The 16,509-nt window shown below is 51.0% G+C and overlaps 1 protein-coding gene across 1 annotated transcript in view; it reads right to left on the bottom strand.

Annotated features, from left to right (window-relative positions):
- Positions 1 to 259: 259 nt before the first annotated feature.
- The window catches only part of KIF21B (kinesin family member 21B), a 55,292-nt gene continuing 39,042 nt past the window's right edge, over positions 260 to 16,509 (bottom strand). Inside the window, exons 20-35 of the mRNA XM_006834156.1 lie at positions 16,306 to 16,500; positions 16,118 to 16,219; positions 14,221 to 14,386; positions 14,007 to 14,058; positions 13,765 to 13,822; positions 12,906 to 13,111; positions 12,752 to 12,826; positions 11,102 to 11,215; positions 9,543 to 9,581; positions 7,710 to 7,846; positions 6,717 to 6,897; positions 3,259 to 3,423; positions 2,891 to 3,008; positions 1,589 to 1,759; positions 899 to 1,098; positions 260 to 463 (exon numbers count right to left, since the gene is read on the bottom strand). Coding sequence (XP_006834219.1) covers positions 364 to 463; positions 899 to 1,098; positions 1,589 to 1,759; positions 2,891 to 3,008; positions 3,259 to 3,423; positions 6,717 to 6,897; positions 7,710 to 7,846; positions 9,543 to 9,581; positions 11,102 to 11,215; positions 12,752 to 12,826; positions 12,906 to 13,111; positions 13,765 to 13,822; positions 14,007 to 14,058; positions 14,221 to 14,386; positions 16,118 to 16,219; positions 16,306 to 16,500 — 2,079 coding nt within the window. The 3' untranslated portion in view covers positions 260 to 363. The remainder of the gene's footprint in view (positions 464 to 898; positions 1,099 to 1,588; positions 1,760 to 2,890; positions 3,009 to 3,258; positions 3,424 to 6,716; positions 6,898 to 7,709; positions 7,847 to 9,542; positions 9,582 to 11,101; positions 11,216 to 12,751; positions 12,827 to 12,905; positions 13,112 to 13,764; positions 13,823 to 14,006; positions 14,059 to 14,220; positions 14,387 to 16,117; positions 16,220 to 16,305; positions 16,501 to 16,509) is intronic.

The following is a 16,509-nucleotide window of genomic DNA, read 5'->3' as shown; positions in this document are numbered from 1 at the left end:
GCTGCCCCCAACGTAGAGAGCCAAACTCCCCACCCGTGGCTGGCACATACTGCTAGGGGGAGGGCTGACTGTGGGGTGGAGAGAGGCTGGGCCGAGGGTCATGGGTTTTCTTGTTGCGTTTGCTATGATTTGTGCACGCTTGAAATCTCCCCCTCTGCTTCCTGACTGCCCTCTCCCGGGGAGTCTGTCAGGGGGTGAGTGGGTGTTGGGGACCAGATGCGAGGGGAGAGCGGGAAGGAGGAGTAAAATAATCTCATACCGTTAAGAAGCAGCTCAGATCGAAGTGGAGAAAGACAGGGAAAAGGAAAGAGGGTAAGACTGAGTGAGGAAGGAGATAGGTGGGAGGTGGGGGTGGGGTTGGGGTCAGGGCAGGGTAGTGGCTCGGCCCTTTATGGCCAGCACGCGGCGCGGAAGGCAGGGGGTGAGTCCAGGGACGTAATTCCACAACTTGACCCGGCAGTCACTGTGGTGGGAGAGACAGACAGGAGAGGAGAGGAAGGAGGACAAGGGAAGGGTGGAGAGGGAGACAAGGGACATGGTCGGAACAAGAAGAACTAAGAAGAGACCCATCTGCGGAGCAGCCCTGGACAGAGGGTCTGGGTCCCCTGCATGGGACCAGAGTGGACAGGGCTGCCCTGGGTCTGAGAGGCACCTGGACAAGACAGGATGGGGAGGGACTGCTACATGAGTGGGGAGGTAGGAGGGTGGACCTCCCTGCTCCCCTGCCTAGCACAGTGTCTGGATGGATGGATGAGCACTCAGGAAGGCTGGCCAGGGGCTGGGGATAGAAAGCAGGGTGCTGTGGGGACAGCTGCAGGGCCCCCGAGCCTCCCAGCCTCCCCTACCCACCCAGGAAGAGGAGTGGGGAGCAAGGGACGGCCTCTCGCCTAGCACCTACCTGGAGGCTGTGAAGATGTGCTTGCTGTTGGTGCAGATGGCATTGATGGGGCTGTCGTGGCCCTTGATCTCACCGATGGGCGTGAAGTTGTCAACGTTCCAGACCTTGATGACGCCCGCGCGGCAGGCACTCAGCAGCATGGGGCGGCCTGGGACGAAGGCCAGGGCGCACACCCAGTCCTTGTGTGCATTTGGGATTTGCTGTTGGAGGATCGGGTGGTGAGGCAGGAATGGGGACAGAAGCGGGCACCCCGGGAGTCCTTTTTGTCAGTAGCCCTCTGGGTTTAGCCTCGCTGTGCAGGCAGTACCAAGGCTCAGGGGTCAGTCTGGGCAGCACGTTACACACAGCCCCCTCTGCTGGGGATTTCAGGGCCCCATAGATGGGGCCTTGTGCTCTACCTCCTGGGCTCAAGTCTAAGGGCCTGCAATGGCAGAGAGCCCTGTAGCCCTTAGAGGGTCAGACTGAAATGCAAATACTTCACATTCAAACCCAAGACCCAGAGCAGGTGTGCTGACAGCAAGCTGTGTAGCGGGATGAGGCTGGAGTCAGAGAGGTTGCAGGTGAGGCGGCGTGGGGGATGGGGAACTGGAAACACCTGCCCTGGTCTGGAAGGCCCAAGACCCAGGGTCCCAGTGTCCTCTTGGCCTGGGGGCGCAGAGCCAGAAAAATCCATCTCCCCACCCAGCCCACCTGGATAAGCTCCTGTTGCTCCAGGCCCCACTTCTTGATTCCATTGTCTCGGGAGCCACTGAACAGGACATCTCCCTGGATGGCAAGACACTCGATGCCATCGTAGTGCGGGGGCTCGAAGTTGTGGGTGGGGCCCACGGTACCTGTCACATACTCGCCCAGCTCGAACATCTGCAGGGAGGAAGGGAGAGCCAGCATTGGCCCGTCTGCTCGGACACAGCACTGCTGTGCCCTGTGAGGTCAGCGGTGGGCCCAGAGCTAGAGTTTCCTCAGCAGGCAAGGACTGTCCCCAACAGCAGAACTTCTCCCTTTGTTGTTATTGTGTAACATCGGTCTTATAGGATGGAGTAAAACTGCCCCTTTGGGTTTCTTAGACTGACTGCCAGTTCTTTTCTCTCATGGAGAGGCTGGTGGCTTTGAACTACCAACCTCCGCTAGGCTCCTTTGCTTCTTCCTAGGGGCTGGGAACTGTGAATGATGGGGTTTAGGGGTGGTGAGAAGACTGACTTACATGAGTTTAGGGAGTGGATTAGCTGACCCCACAGCTAGACACAAAGTAGTTATAGAGAAAGGAGGGAATGGGGCACCAACTTTTCTTTAAAATTTCTTTTCATGTTTTAATCAGTTCAATAATACCTTGCCTATACTTTTAATAAAAGCAAAAAATTTACCTATAGTCAAACCCATATTTCCCCTTTTTGGTGCTGCTTCTCAGCTTCTGGAATTTCTGGGGCATGCAAATGGTGAACATGCTCTGCAGCAGATCCAAATGCTGGAGGTGTCTCAGAATAAAGTATTGGCAATCTACTTTTGAAAAATTGACCACTGAGAATGCTATGGACCACAGTTCAACTCTGACACCCACAAATAAACTCCACAACTGGTTAACTAGTTAGCTTCACGTTTCCAATCACGTTGGCACATTACTTGATGTCATAATCGGGGAGCAAATAAAGTGAGCATTGTTTTCATGCTTTATGTTTGGTTTGCATGCTTGTCCCTTTAGTAGTTGAATCACATCCCATTCTGGATTTCCTAGAATTTCTTTGATTGTTATTCTACCCTTAGACCATTAGGGTGGTTCTAGTTTTTCACCGTTCACAGAATCACGCTATAATCTAAACCTTTCTGCATGCATCTCTGGCATTTGGAGGCATTTCTTTGGCAAAAACTCCCAGAGGTCTCAATGATTTTCATGAGTGTTCCCCAAGGCAACAGAGAGAAATGGTGGGTGAGGGTGGGGAGGAAACACAGAATAATAATCTCCACCACAGCCTGGAGCGGATGGTGGCCTCAAGTTACCTTAACATAATGGTCCTTGGATCCTGTCACCACAAGGTCATGGTGGCTTGAGGTCTGGCTGACTGTGAGGCACATCACAGGGCCGATGTGGCCGGTCAGCTTGCCGATGGGCTGGAACCTGGGGAGAGGCCCAGCCAGGGGATGTGGGTCACAGGGGCTCTGGGTAGCGTTGGAGGGTCTTCCCCAGCACAAATAGGCTTGATCAGGGTACTTTCCTCAAGGCACAATCAAGACTTCCACATAAACTTCCCAGTATCCCAGGGACATTAGAGGAGGGGCTTCCAACCCAGCAGCATGGGGAAAACGAGAATGACCTGGGGTGCTCATTCCAACTGACCAAAGCACCTGCCCTGAGGCATCTCACTGACCTGCTGAGCTCCCAGATGCGGACAGCATTGCCTGAGGCGGCATACAGCATGGTGCCCGAGGGGCTGAGGGCGATCTGGTTGATCTGATGCTCCCCTTGAGCACTAGTGATGGCACGGGTGGATGTGGCGGCACAGGCATCACCCGAGATCACCTGGCCTGAGGACCTGCCCAGTACGAAGAGAGGCAAGGTCAGAGGTCAAGATGGTTCATCTAGTTTGTGCCAAGGGTGCCAAGTCCATTCAATGAGAAAAGAATAATCTCTTCAATATATAGTTTGGAGGCAACTGGGTTTCTATGTGCAAATGAATGAAATTGGACTCAGGCCTCACACCATAAATAAAAACTAACTTAAAATGGATCAATGACTTAAATGTAAGAACTACAATAATAAAACTCGTAGAATAAAACATCACGGTAATGCTATAGGACCTAGTTTCTAACAATGAATTCTTAGATATGAAGCCAAAAGCATGAGCAACAAAAGACAAAACAAACCAATTGGATTTCATCTAAATTAAAGACACATGCATTGAAGGACGTGATTAAGAAAATAAACAGGCAAATCTACAGAACATAAGAAAATATTTGTAGACCACATATCTATCTGATAAAATACTGATAAATACTTAAAGAACTCCTACAATACAACAACAAAAAGACAAATGAATCAATTAAAAACAAAAAAGAAAAAGGTAAAGGACTTGAAAACTATTTTACCAAAGAAGATGCACATATGGCCATTAAGCATACTAATATATGTTTGGGGTCACTAGTCATTGGGAAATTGCACATAAAAACTAATGAGATAACACTTCTTCCCATTACAATGGCTATAATAAATAGATAGTAACAAGTGTTGGCGAGGGCCTGGGGGGACAGGGACCCTCACACATTGCTGATACAAATGTAAAATGGTATAGCTGCTTTGGAAAACAGTTTGTCGGTTCTTCAGAAAGTGAAACATAGAAATACCATGGTTGCTGTTGTTATTAAGTGCTGTTGAGTTGGTTTTGACTCAGAGTGACCCTGTAGTGTATTTCCGAGGAGTAACTGGTGGGCTTGAACCATTGACTTTGTGGTTAGCAGTCCAGTGTTTATCCTACAGCGCCATACCAGGAGTCCTATGGAATTATCATATGGTCCAGCAATTCTACTCCTAGTTATATACCCAAGACTTGAACACAGAGACTCAAATAGGTGCTGTACACCAATATTCACTGCAGTATTATTCACGATAGCCATATGGTGGGTGGAAACAACACAAATGTCCATCAACAGATGAATGGATAAACAAAATGTGGTACATATATAAGACGCCTTGGAGGTGCAGTGAGTTAAGTGATGGGCTGCTAACTAAAAGATCAGCAGCTTGAATCCACCAGCTGCTCTGTGGAAGAAAGATGAGGCAGTCAGCGTCTGTCAAGATTTAGAGTCTCCAAAAGCCTTTGAAACAGTTCTACTCTGTTCTACAGGGTCACTGTGAGTCAGAATTAACTCGATGGCAGTGGGAAGGTACACAGACAAAGAGCTTCAAAAAGTTCATGGAAAAAATTGAATGAAAAGATCATGGAATTTTTCTACAGACTTTTGGAACCTCCTCCCACCCCCAGTATGTATGTACAATGGATTCACTCAACCATAAAGAGAAATGAAGTTCTGATACATGCTATGATATGGTGAACCTTGAAAACATTCTGTTGAGTGAAATCAGTCAGCTACAAAAGGACAAATATTGTAAGATCCCACTTATATGAAATGTCTCAGCCAGGCAAATGCAGAGACTGAAGTGTGCTCATGGTCACCAGAGAGGAGGGATGGGGAAGTGGAGAATTATTGCTTCAAGGGCACTGAGCTTCTGTTGAGTTATGAAAATGTGGGGAAACAAATAGTGGTGGTGGTTGATAGCATGATGAACGTAATTAATGTTCTGGAATATTACACACAGAAAAAAATGGTTGAATTGGATAAATATATATATATATATATATATATATATACACACATATTTACACACACACACAGTCCTGGTGTAGCACTGCAGGCTAATGCGCTGGACTGCAATGTTGGTTTGAATCACAGAGTCAGCAGTTCAAGCTCACCAGTTCCTCCTTAGAAACCCCTATACAGGGTCACTATGGGTCGGGACCAACTTGATGGCACTTAACAACAACAACAATGTATATATGGAGTCTTGGTGTGACGCTGTGGGTTAATGTGCAGGAACTGCCGGTTGTTCCGCGGGAGAAAGATGAGGCTTTCTGCTCCTGTAAGGAGCTCTGGTAGCGTAGTGGTTACGAATCGGTTTGCGAACCTTAAGGTCAGCGGTTCGAAACTACCAGCCGCTCCGCGGGAGAAAGATGAGGCTTTCTACTCCCGTAAAGATTTACAACACCCTCGGAAACCCTGTACAGGGTCGCTATGGGTCGGACCCGACTCGATAGCACTTAACAACAACAACAACAAAGATTTACAGCCCCGGAAACCCTGTACAGGGGTGCTATGAGTCTGAACCAACTCCACGGCACATTAACAACATATATATATATATATATATACACACAAGTGCATACATATATACATATATATATATATACACATGTATACACACACACATATATATACACACACACACACATATATTACCACGATAAAAAAAGAAAATTACATGAATGCCAGTCCTTATCACCCACTTCTTCTAAGAAGTCTTGGCTTCTAGAAGTTTCTAGTTCAACAAGGATGGGACCACAGGGAAAGCCAACAAGAGACAGGTCCCTACACCCACCCTGTCAGTCTGCTAGAGCACTGGTGTGGACAGGCTGTAAAATGAAGGTTGGGTTTAAACCTAGAACTTGTGGAGACCACTTAGACTCTCTGAGTCTGTTTTCTCAACTGGACAAAGAGGTGATAAACCCATTCTGTTTACCTCTCCTTTACAGATAGCAGGTGGGAGTTCATAATGCAAACCTAAGGACTAAGCACAACTTTTGCTAAGGAGCAATTTTATTTTGCAAAGGCCTTCTTCCTGGTTGTTTCCGTGTATCTGCCTTAGACTGTCAAGGTCAGGGACCAGGACTGTTTTTGAGTGACTCCTTTACGTGGACAGTTGGCCAACAAAGCTTTGGAGGCTAATGCCCCCTGTCCTTCTCACCTTGCTTCTCCAGCTCTTCTTTTGGACTCAAAAGGCTACACCTAGCATATCTCAGGGGGCAGCGTTGGGGGGCTGGGATGAAGGTGGGGAGCTGCAGGTCAATGGTACAGACCAAAGGCTCACCCAGACTGCTGCCCCAGACACTGTCTCCAGCCTAGGCGATCTCACCTAGTCCCTCAGAGTTAAGTCAAATCCCAGGGCCTGTGAGGACCTCTCTACCCATGTGGTTGTGGTGTGCTTACTGGAAAAGTACCTGCACACACCCAGTCTGCTCTGGCTGCTGTGTGCCAGTCCAGCGGGACTACTTACGTGAGGGTGCGGATGCACTTGGCTGAGTCCCGGATGTCCCACACCTTGATGTAGGAGGTAGACACGGAGAACACAAGCCCTGAATGGCTGCAGTACTTGATGGATACCACGTTGTTGGGGTGGCCCTTTAGAGCCACGATCTCCTGCCCCGTCACCAAATTCCACATCTTGCAGCTTCGGTCTACAAGACATGGGGAGGAAGCCACAAGGAGGGAAGTGGTGTCAGCCACCTGGAGGGAAGGTCATGCATGCTCTCCACAACAGGGACTGTCAATGTTGGGGGATACAGAGGAAGGAGCTGCTGGTCTGAGGAAGAGAAAAGTGTGCCCACTGTGCATGTGCACATGAAAACCCAGGAGGGCAGCGGGTCCGAACTTCAGACCAGATTCTTAAGCAACCTTTCTACCATCAGCAACCTTTTGTGAACACTGCCAAGGTGCCCTGGGCTGAATGAAAATTCTTAAGCCTTTGGCGCTGATTGCTGCAAAAGCTCAGCTGATAAAATTAATGTGTAATTAGAAAGCAAATCTTACAGGAAAACCCTGGCGTGTATCAATCACTGTGGAGACAGTTACTTGTGTTTCTATTTCCATGTTTTATTTCTATTCCTTCTTCCTGCTGAAAAAGCTTTTCTGACTTGGTTGTTTTTGTGATTAGGTAAACCGTGATGTTGCGGAGCCCTGATGTCAAAGGTCATAGGAATTACTTAGAGACACGTGTTGGATTGTGTGTCAGATGATGTGGGGGTGGGGTTTGAGGCATCTGAGTAGTTTATTGGAGCAGCTGAGTGTCCGGAAGTGCTGGCTGGAGTCATTGGGGTCAGTTAAGAGGGAAAGTTAGGGCGCAGGGTAGAGAGCAAACAGACCCTCCCTCCTTCCCCCCCCTCCCCCCATTTTCAAGTCCTTGGACTTGGTGTTCTCATCTTCCTCATAGCCCATTCTTGGAAGACATTTGTGTGGGAGCCCCTGACCCTCCTAGTCTGGTCCAACCCACCTTTGGAGCCTGTGAAAAGCAACTCATCCGTGGCATCCAAGCAGAGGATGGGCTTGGTGTGGCCCTCAGCCACGGAGACGCACTGCAGCGGGGCTGTCCTCGCACCCTTGGCTCCTCCAACGGGAGTGATGATGCCCCTTCCAGGAAAGAAGAGGGGAGCCCCCATCAGCCAGACAGACCACAACAGGCTGAGTGAGGCACACACATGAAGGGGCAGGACAGAGCAGGGAACAGGGACTAAGGAAGGGTAGTCCAGCCTGACTCCACCAAGTGTAGGAGTGACTGCCTTGTACAGTGACCTGCTGATCATCATCCTGAGCACTTCCAGGGCACCTAGCCCTGAGCTAGGCACTGCAGGACCCTGCCTATGGGGAATTACCATCTGAGGCCTGCCTGCCTCAGATCTGGTGACAGAAAGGCTCCCAGGTCCCCACTGGGCTGAGGTGGAGGTCTGCATAGTGGGATCGGCTCCTCCAGTTAAATAGAGGGGAGGAGACTCAGACTGCCACCCTAGGACCCCACCCCAGTATACACATCTGCCAGGGCTGTCTCCTACAGAGATACTTGTCCGACATAACCCCCACCCACAGGTCTCCTTTGGATCAGCATTGGTCAAACCTGTAGCTATCATTTACAAAGGGGTAAATCTCTTTAGGGACTCCAGCACAACTTTGGCTTAAAGATGTTTGGGACCCCTCTAAGATTGAGGTTCCTCCCAGCTTTCCATGAGCCTACTAGAGGGTCAATGATGAAGGCTTGTTTCTCACTGAGGGGCCTTTGGAATGAGGTTATGAGCAGGACTGAAAGTATAGAACATATTTTCAGTCCTTGTCCAAAGGGCATGCTGCCCTTGACAGTGAAGCTGTGGCCGAGGGTATGTGAAACGACCAGTGTCCAGCCCACCAAGTTCTCACACAGCCCCCAGGGTACAGCCAGGCCCTCAGTGAGGACTGCAGCCACACATGTCAGCTGCCAGCCAGATAGGAAGAGCCTCTGTTCCTCAGGCTTTGAACGGCTCCCCAAAATGCCCCAGCTCCCACTTCCACACCAGTGTGGATCCACCTGTATATCTGGGAAAAAACCCAAGACTGCTGAGTTAAGTATAGAAAAGTACGAGAAAAGGCTAACAAGTCAGAGGGTAGACTGACTAGCATCTTCTAGGGAGCAGTCTTGCCACAGGCACGGGGGAATGAGAAACACCAGGGCAGAGAGCACACCAGGGGAGTAGGCCTTTGTTTTTCAGGGGATACTGGCCTATCAGGTCCTGAGATTTGCTCCAAATTATGTAGGAGGTGCTGGGTTGGCTGGGGAGAACTCTGGGTTGGTCATCCTAAAGCTGAGTGCCAGGGTGGGAGGAGACGTGCCAAGATGTGGGTAGAGAGCACTTCCTCCCAGGTACCCTTCACAGAACCAGAGTCTCACGAGCACTCCCTAGTGGCATGACTTGAGCATAACACATGGATCCTGAAGGCCCTCAAAGGCCTTTCTCCAGTTCTTCTGTCCTTCATCAGGGCTCAGCCCGACCCTGCTTCCCATGCCGCACCCCTCCCAACATAGGTGACGAGGGATAAGAGACCAGGGCCTGCAACAAGCAACTGCGTACCCCTCCCCAAGCCCCCAGCTCCAGCCGGGCCTGGCAGTGAGAGGCCATGCGACAAACCCTGAAAGAAGGAAAGTTGGGGCAGGAACAAGTCAGGAGAGCCAAGGAGATGGGACGAGGGGAGGCATGCTGAGGACGGGTGTGCAGGCAGAGGACTGGGGGTGGGTGCAGTGAGAGACCGAGCGGTAGAGTGAGAGCTGGGGGACCAAACACGAGAGACATTCTGTGTGTACCTCAGGACCTCCGACAAAGAGGAGTCGCTGTCATCAGACCTGGGAAGGGCAGAAAATTAGCTGGATTAGGGGGAGAGAGGAAAACACACACAGGGATGGCAGAGGCAGCAGCAGCATCAGAGGTCAGAGGACAGGTTATTCTCTTCAGGGGAATGGAGTGAGGTGCACGAAGGAACAGGGCGCTAGGAAGAGCAGGAGGGAGGTGGGAACAGGCTGGCCTGGGAGCTGGGAGACTCCTCCCGGAGTGGCCCACCAGGAGGTCCCTCAGCTAACAAGGGAGGACTGAGGAGGGGGTCATGGGTACGCCAGCCCCACACTCTGGGGAGATGATTCCTGGGCTTTCTGTTGGTTCCAAGCTCTCCAGCAGCCCCATCGCACAAGCCAGGGCCCCTGCTCCAACCCCGCAAGGCTCCCAGCTGCCCAGGGCCAAAGGAAGCCATGCCTGTCCTGATCCCCACCTGGAGCTAGCTTTGTTTTAGAAGTGTACTTATTTACCAAGCTCCCTGTCCACAGGGGGCCCACTGGGACTGGGTCTGGAGCTGGCTGTGCACCATACATGGGCTCCAAGTCCTGGGCCTCTGCAAGATCACCTGAGTCCCACCCTAATTCTTGATTGGGAAGGTGGTGTTGGCCAGGCTTGGGGAAGGAGGGTATCTGCAGCACCTGGTCTATTGGTCTCTGACCCTCGCCCCCCAGCTCATCATTCATCCGACTACTATTTTGATCCAGAAAGGGCTATTTTTGTAGGGATCTGGGAGGGGCTGTCAGGCACTGTCCAGCCTGGGGCTCTCCTGAAGGACATAGCAGCATTACCCTTCAAGTAGAGAAGCATCATTCAGTGCAGATGGCCTAAAGACCATGGGACACCCAGAAAAGAAGGCACAGAGGGTGGGGTCCCCCAACTGTTTCACTGTAGGAAGACAATTCTCATGGGCCTCGGAAGCCCAGGCTCTGGTCCTCTGTCACTTTTTAAGTGAGCAACCCCACGACCCAATTGAGGCCTTGTTTCCTCCTATGTAAACTAGGGAAGATAATCAGTGTCTCCAGGCTAATGTATACTTCATGTATGAACGCAGGGATGCATTAACACAAATTGCACCATTTGTAATTGTTGTTTTACAACATGAGCTGCAGACACAGGCCAGGTGAAGGAGGGGTCTCCCTGCAGGGACCATTCACAAGAGCCCATGGTGTTTTGTTTGAAGCACTGTAGTGGGGAGGGGGAGTGCATGAGCTGAAAGAGGGGCTTCAGAGACCTCAGTGAATCCACAGAGGGAAATTAAAGGGGCAGTTCTGGGGGAGGCCTCTTGTACCTGACCTGGCTGCCCTGTGACTCCTTCTTGCCCTCTGTGGCCCCAGCATGCTCATGGGAAGGGAAGAGTCCACAGTTCAGAAAGAGCAGAGGTGCCGAGAGAGGGCATAGCTCATTGCTCAGAGGAGCCTGAACCGAATGGCTGGCATCTGCCTGCCCTAAGCCTGTCTCTCTAGCAAGGATCAGACCACAGGCTCTATGCCTCCCTTAGCTCCCTCCCCAGCTCGCCCTCAGCCCTGTCTCTTACTTGTCCAGCGCCGACCCCTGGCTCTGATTACTGGTGAGACGAGAGAAGACATTTCGGTCATTTCGGGGCCGAGTGGGAGGGGATGAGGGGGGTGTGAATCCCACATCCGTGGACCTGGGGAGTCGGGACAGAGGGCAGCAACTGTTAGTGACCACATCCCCTTGCCTACAGGCCCACACTGGGGCTGTCTTCTCAGTTGGAAAACTGGGGAAAGAGGGCCATTTGTGCTCTGGAGCCCAACCACCACTTAACTCCACAGACGCTGTTTTGAATCTTTTCAGGGGAGTCTAAGACCTTGATGTACTGTCCTCTTCCAATTTCCCAAGATCCCTCTCTTTGGAAAGGCCTCCCCGGTGTGGCGCTATTGGTTAATGCGCTGGACTGCAAAGTCCACTTTGAACCAGGAGGCCTGCAGTTCAAGTTCACCATCTGCTCCTTGGAAACCCTATACAGGGTTGCTATGGGTCAGAACCCGACTCGGCGGCGCTTAACAACAACAAATCCACCCTCCCTTTGGGAAGTGAGCATGTTGTCCGTTGCCAAGTTGTGCAAATGGCTCTGACTCAGGCCCACGTCCCGTGTAACAGAGTGAAACATTGCCAGCCCCTGCCCCATCTGCATGAACATCAGTATGTTTGAATCACTAATGTGGCCACTGTGGATTTTGAAAGCCTTCTACCCAAGGGAGCTCATCGTCCAGCACAAAAGCATATAATATTCTGTTGTCATTTCACTGGGTGATTTATAGAAGTAGATTCACCAGGCCTTTCTTAGTCTTAGTCTGAAAGTTTCTCTGAAATCTATCTGCCACTGGTGATTCTGCTGGTGTTTAATATAAAGGTGGCACAGCTTCTAGCATCACAGCAATAAGCAAGCCACCCAGTACAACAAACTGATAGATGAGTTAGTTTGGCCTAAATCCCTTAGACTATAATTTATATATGATCTCTACAATTCATGGGTGAATTAAGATAGTCTGCAAGCCTCTAAGTACAGATACCCCTGCATCCCACCCCACCAAAAGCCACCTCTGCCATGGGCAACCACCTGTGCTTTGGTGGGGAGGAGGACAAAGATCTTGAGCAAGCTCTCCTCCTCCCGTCCAATGAGGCAGGTATAAGGGACCATCTGGAGACCCTGCTTTCCCACTATGCACTGTGTGACCTGGGGAAGGCCACCAAATGGATAATCTCAAGAGATATTGGATGGAGTACCGAAGTTCTGTGGAGGCTGGTCTCATGCTGACTGAGACCTTTGTCATAATGCATTGATCCCTGTTTTTTCTTTGAAATTCTATACTCTTCTTGTACGACAAGACATTAAACAGAGCCAGAAACCTCCCAGTGACCTTTGGTTGTGAAAAAGGACTGAAGCACATTAACACAATCGCTAGTCCAAGTTACCACAAAGCCACCTTCACTGAGCACACATGAGCAAATGGAGTTTAGCAACTGGCTTGACCACTCTGTTTAAGGAGCCTCGGGGAGAATGTCCCCTATGCTGGCTCCTGACAGGGTGGGAAGGGCATCACAGGGAAGAAGATGAGTGACCTGGGCAAACGGACCTGGACTAGACAGTGGGACATCCAACAGTTGATCCATTCAAGGACTAAACCCCCAAAGACCCTGGTCCCAGTTCTAGAACACTCACCTAATGGGCTGCCCTCGGTCATAGGACTTCCTGCGGGTCAGAGGGGATGTCTCCATGCCACGAGACTGCCGAGGGCTGGGAGAGAAGGGTCCAGTGAGGCCCAGACCCAACTCCCTGCCCAGCCAAACCCCCATCACTGGCTCCCCCTCCTTACAAGGTGCTGCCTCTAGTGGGCAGGCTGATGGTGCGGGACACCTTGTCCCGGTAATAGGGGTCTCGGATGGAGAAGCCCACTGCATCTTCTTTGATCTCAACAAGGGAGGCTAGGGACTTGGTGATGTTCTTGGTAGAGATGTCCAGTGGGGGACCCAGGCACTCGGCCGAAACAGCCTTCATTTGGGCAGACAGCTTGGGCTCTCCCTGAGGAAGGAAGGGTTGGAGTAGACCGACTTTGCCAAAGGGGATGGTACATACAGGGTAAGTCAGAGAAATGGTACCATCCTGGCCTAAGATAGAGGAGACATGGAAGGATACGGGCAGACATTACACAGAGACTGTCTCTTGTACTTCACAGCTAAATTCTCAAGACCTTCTGGACAAATCCAGAGAACTAAAATTGTTTCATTACTCTTAGTTACAGAATGACCTCTCTGATAGTCACCAGCTAATCACTTTATCCCCAAACTAAGTACAATCCACACTTCCTAGTCAGTAGGTGTTTTCCCTTTCTCTCTTTACTAACTCTTACTTCATGGTTTGGTCCACTACCCAATCTCTCACTATGGACTCTCACCCAGCCAGCTCTGCAGTCCGTGATGCAGACCATGAGATAGTCTTGATGAGGAAGCAGGGCATTACCTCTGGCTACATCATGTCACCAGACAGAGTAGAAACAGAAGCCAGCAGTGGTCCCAGTTACTTCTCTCACCCACCTCAAACAGGTTTACACCTGGGCACGCCCCAATTCCAGGTTAGACCCTTCTAGGTTCCTCCATCCCTGCTGGGGCACTATGGATCGGGACCAGGGGAGGGGGCACAGTCACAGTGAGGTGGGGGCCTGGCTGATTGCTCACCTTGAACTTGAAATCATCATGGCTGCTGGAGCCTTTCATAGTGAATGACTGGGAGAAGCTAAGGAAGAAGCAGAGGGAATTCATAATCCTGATGTCTCATGTCCAGGTGCTCTGGGATTTTGACTTGTGGACTTCAAAGAGCCACCTAATTCAGGTTTAGCTCTAGCACACCATGCAAGCCATCACCCAAGCCCCAGGTACACACTTTGAGCCAACCTCTTCTTCTCAACTTGGAAACTCACCTCCCCTCAGAGAATTCTGAAATCTCCTCGTCTGTGCTGGCATAGCCATTCTCTGTAGGAGTGAAGGAGGTGAGAGGTTTAGAGGGAGCAGGAGGGTGGGGTTTGGTCTCATCCACTGGGGTCAACAGGGAGTGAGGGGGAGTGAGGGGCCCAAGGCCAGAGCCCGGGAAGCTGGGTGTGCTGGGGCTGTGAGGGTAGTGACCACACCCCATACCCTGCTGCACATTATAGATGAGAGCCTGCAGCTCTGGGTGTGCCTCAGCTTTCTCCCGGAGCGCGTCCAGGAGCAGGTGGTTCTGGGAGGAGCCCGTCACATCTGTCTGCCTCAGCCGTCCCTCCAGCAGCCGGATCTGGGCCTCCTTCTGCGCCACTTGTAGCCCCTGAGGACAGGTACCAACGCCTAAGTTACCATTCCCAGCTGGGGGCTGTGGGTGCCCTGTCACTGACCTCATACAAATTGCTCCCCACAAGGCACCTTGGGGACTCCATTCTAGCTTCCAGGTACCAGCCCCTGTACCTGTCACTGACTAGAGATGCACTCCCCAGTACCTTAGCTTCCTATGTCCACATAACTCAAGAGTACTGGTGTGGCGCTGTAGGGTAAGCACTTGACCCTAAGGTCAGTTTGAACTGCAAGGTCGGTGGTTCAAACTCACCAGCTGCTCCTTGGAAACCCTATACAGGGTTGCTATGAGTTGGAACTGACTCAATAGCATTTAACAACAACACCCACACAATTCAGGAGTACTGCTGTGGGTGGCACTGCAGGAGAAGTACTGGACTGCTAACCACAAGGTCACAGTCCAAACCCACCAGCCACTCCCTAGAAACCCTATACAGGGTAGCTATGAGTTGGAACAGACTCGACAACATTTAACAACTCACACAATCTGGGAGAAAGTTGAGGCTTTCTGCTCCAGCAAAGATTTACAGCCTTGGAAACCCTATACAGAGTTGCTATGAGTCAGAACAGACTCGACAAACTTAACAACAACAACAACCCACACCATCAACACTCATGGAAAAACAGCAGCTAAGAAATCAAACAATGTATTGCATCAGGCAAATCTGCTACAAAAGCCCTCTTTAAAGTGTCACTTTGAGGACTAAGGTGCACCTGACCCAAGGCACGTTGTTATTGTTGTCGTCAAGTGCCATTGAGTCTGTTCTGACTCACAGCAACCCTCTTTAGGGTTTCCAAAGAGCAGTGGGTGGGTTTGAACTACCGACCTTGCAGTTAGCAGTCCAGTACTGATCCTACAGTGCTGAAGAGTCGGACCCAAGCCATAGTATTTTCAACTGCCTCATATGCATGTGAAATGTGGACAATGAATAAGGAAGACAGAAGAATCAATGCATTTGAATTTTGGTGTTGGCGAGGAATCCTGAAAGTACCATGGACTGCCAGGAGAAGAAATGTATCTTGGAAGAAGTACAGCCAGAATACTCCTTAGACGGGAGGATGGCGAGACTTTGTCTCACACACTTTGGACAGGTTATCAGGAAATCATGCTTGGTAGAGGGTTAGCAAAAAAAAGGAAGACCCTCAGTGAGATGGATTGACATAGTGGCAACAATATGGCTCAAACATTGTGAGGAGGGAGCAAGTCTGGATGCGTAAGGTTGCTGAGTTGGTACTGACTAGACACACCTAACAACATGTTAGTGGAGTCACCTGAGGACACTCCCTTAAGACAGCAGAGCTGAGGCCTGGCGCTCACTGAGGAGAGGGGAGGAGACACAGAAAGCAGTCTCTCCACCGTCTCTCTACAGCTCTACCATGCATGTTCTACTGTGTTTGCCTCACGAGACGCAGGACCAGGGGGATGAGAATATTGTCTGGGCAGCTCTGCCTGGGGGAGCGGAGGGACACCTGGTTGTTCTTGTGTAAGTCCTCCACTTCCAACAGACCGGCTTCAGTGCCCCATTAGCTTGTTAAATCTAGGCAGGCAACATGCTACCAGCCAGATCTGTCATCATCCCAGTCGCTGGATCAAAGGCTGGCAAGTGGGGTAACTTGCCCTAGCCTGTAAGTGATGCAGGTCAAAAGAAGCCAGATATCTGAGCAACACCACCAGTGAAGAGCCCAGAAGCTGCAGCGGCAGGCTCACCTTGTCGATGGACGCCTTGAGGAAGTTGTCCAGCAGGAGGCGAGCTTCAGCCAAGGAACAGGAGCTGATGACCACTGATGTGTCTGTGGAGTCCAGCTCCTCCTAGGACCAGGAACACAAACCCTGTCACTCAGGGCTGCCCTAGCCGTCTGCCCACCTCTCCCTAGCCAGGCCTGCCCTGCAGGGACCTTGGTCTCCTCCAGCTGCACAATAGTGGCCTGGCAGTCGGTGATACTGTCGTTAATGTAGTCGATGTTGGCCGCCAGCACCTCGATCTCCTCGGCCAGCTCCTGAAGCCCCTTCTCCTCCTCAGGGCTCTCAGCCTGCAGCCGCTCCCGCTTCCTTCGCAGTGCCTCCTGCAGGAGGAACAGCTCCTCCCTTTTCTGGGCGGG

Source organism: Chrysochloris asiatica, unplaced genomic scaffold (genome assembly GCF_000296735.1).
Source record: "Chrysochloris asiatica unplaced genomic scaffold, ChrAsi1.0 scaffold00009, whole genome shotgun sequence".
NCBI lineage: Eukaryota > Metazoa > Chordata > Mammalia > Afrosoricida > Chrysochloridae > Chrysochloris > Chrysochloris asiatica.
Note: the sequence above shows the minus strand (reverse complement) of the source record. Positions and strands in the feature narration are given on the sequence as shown.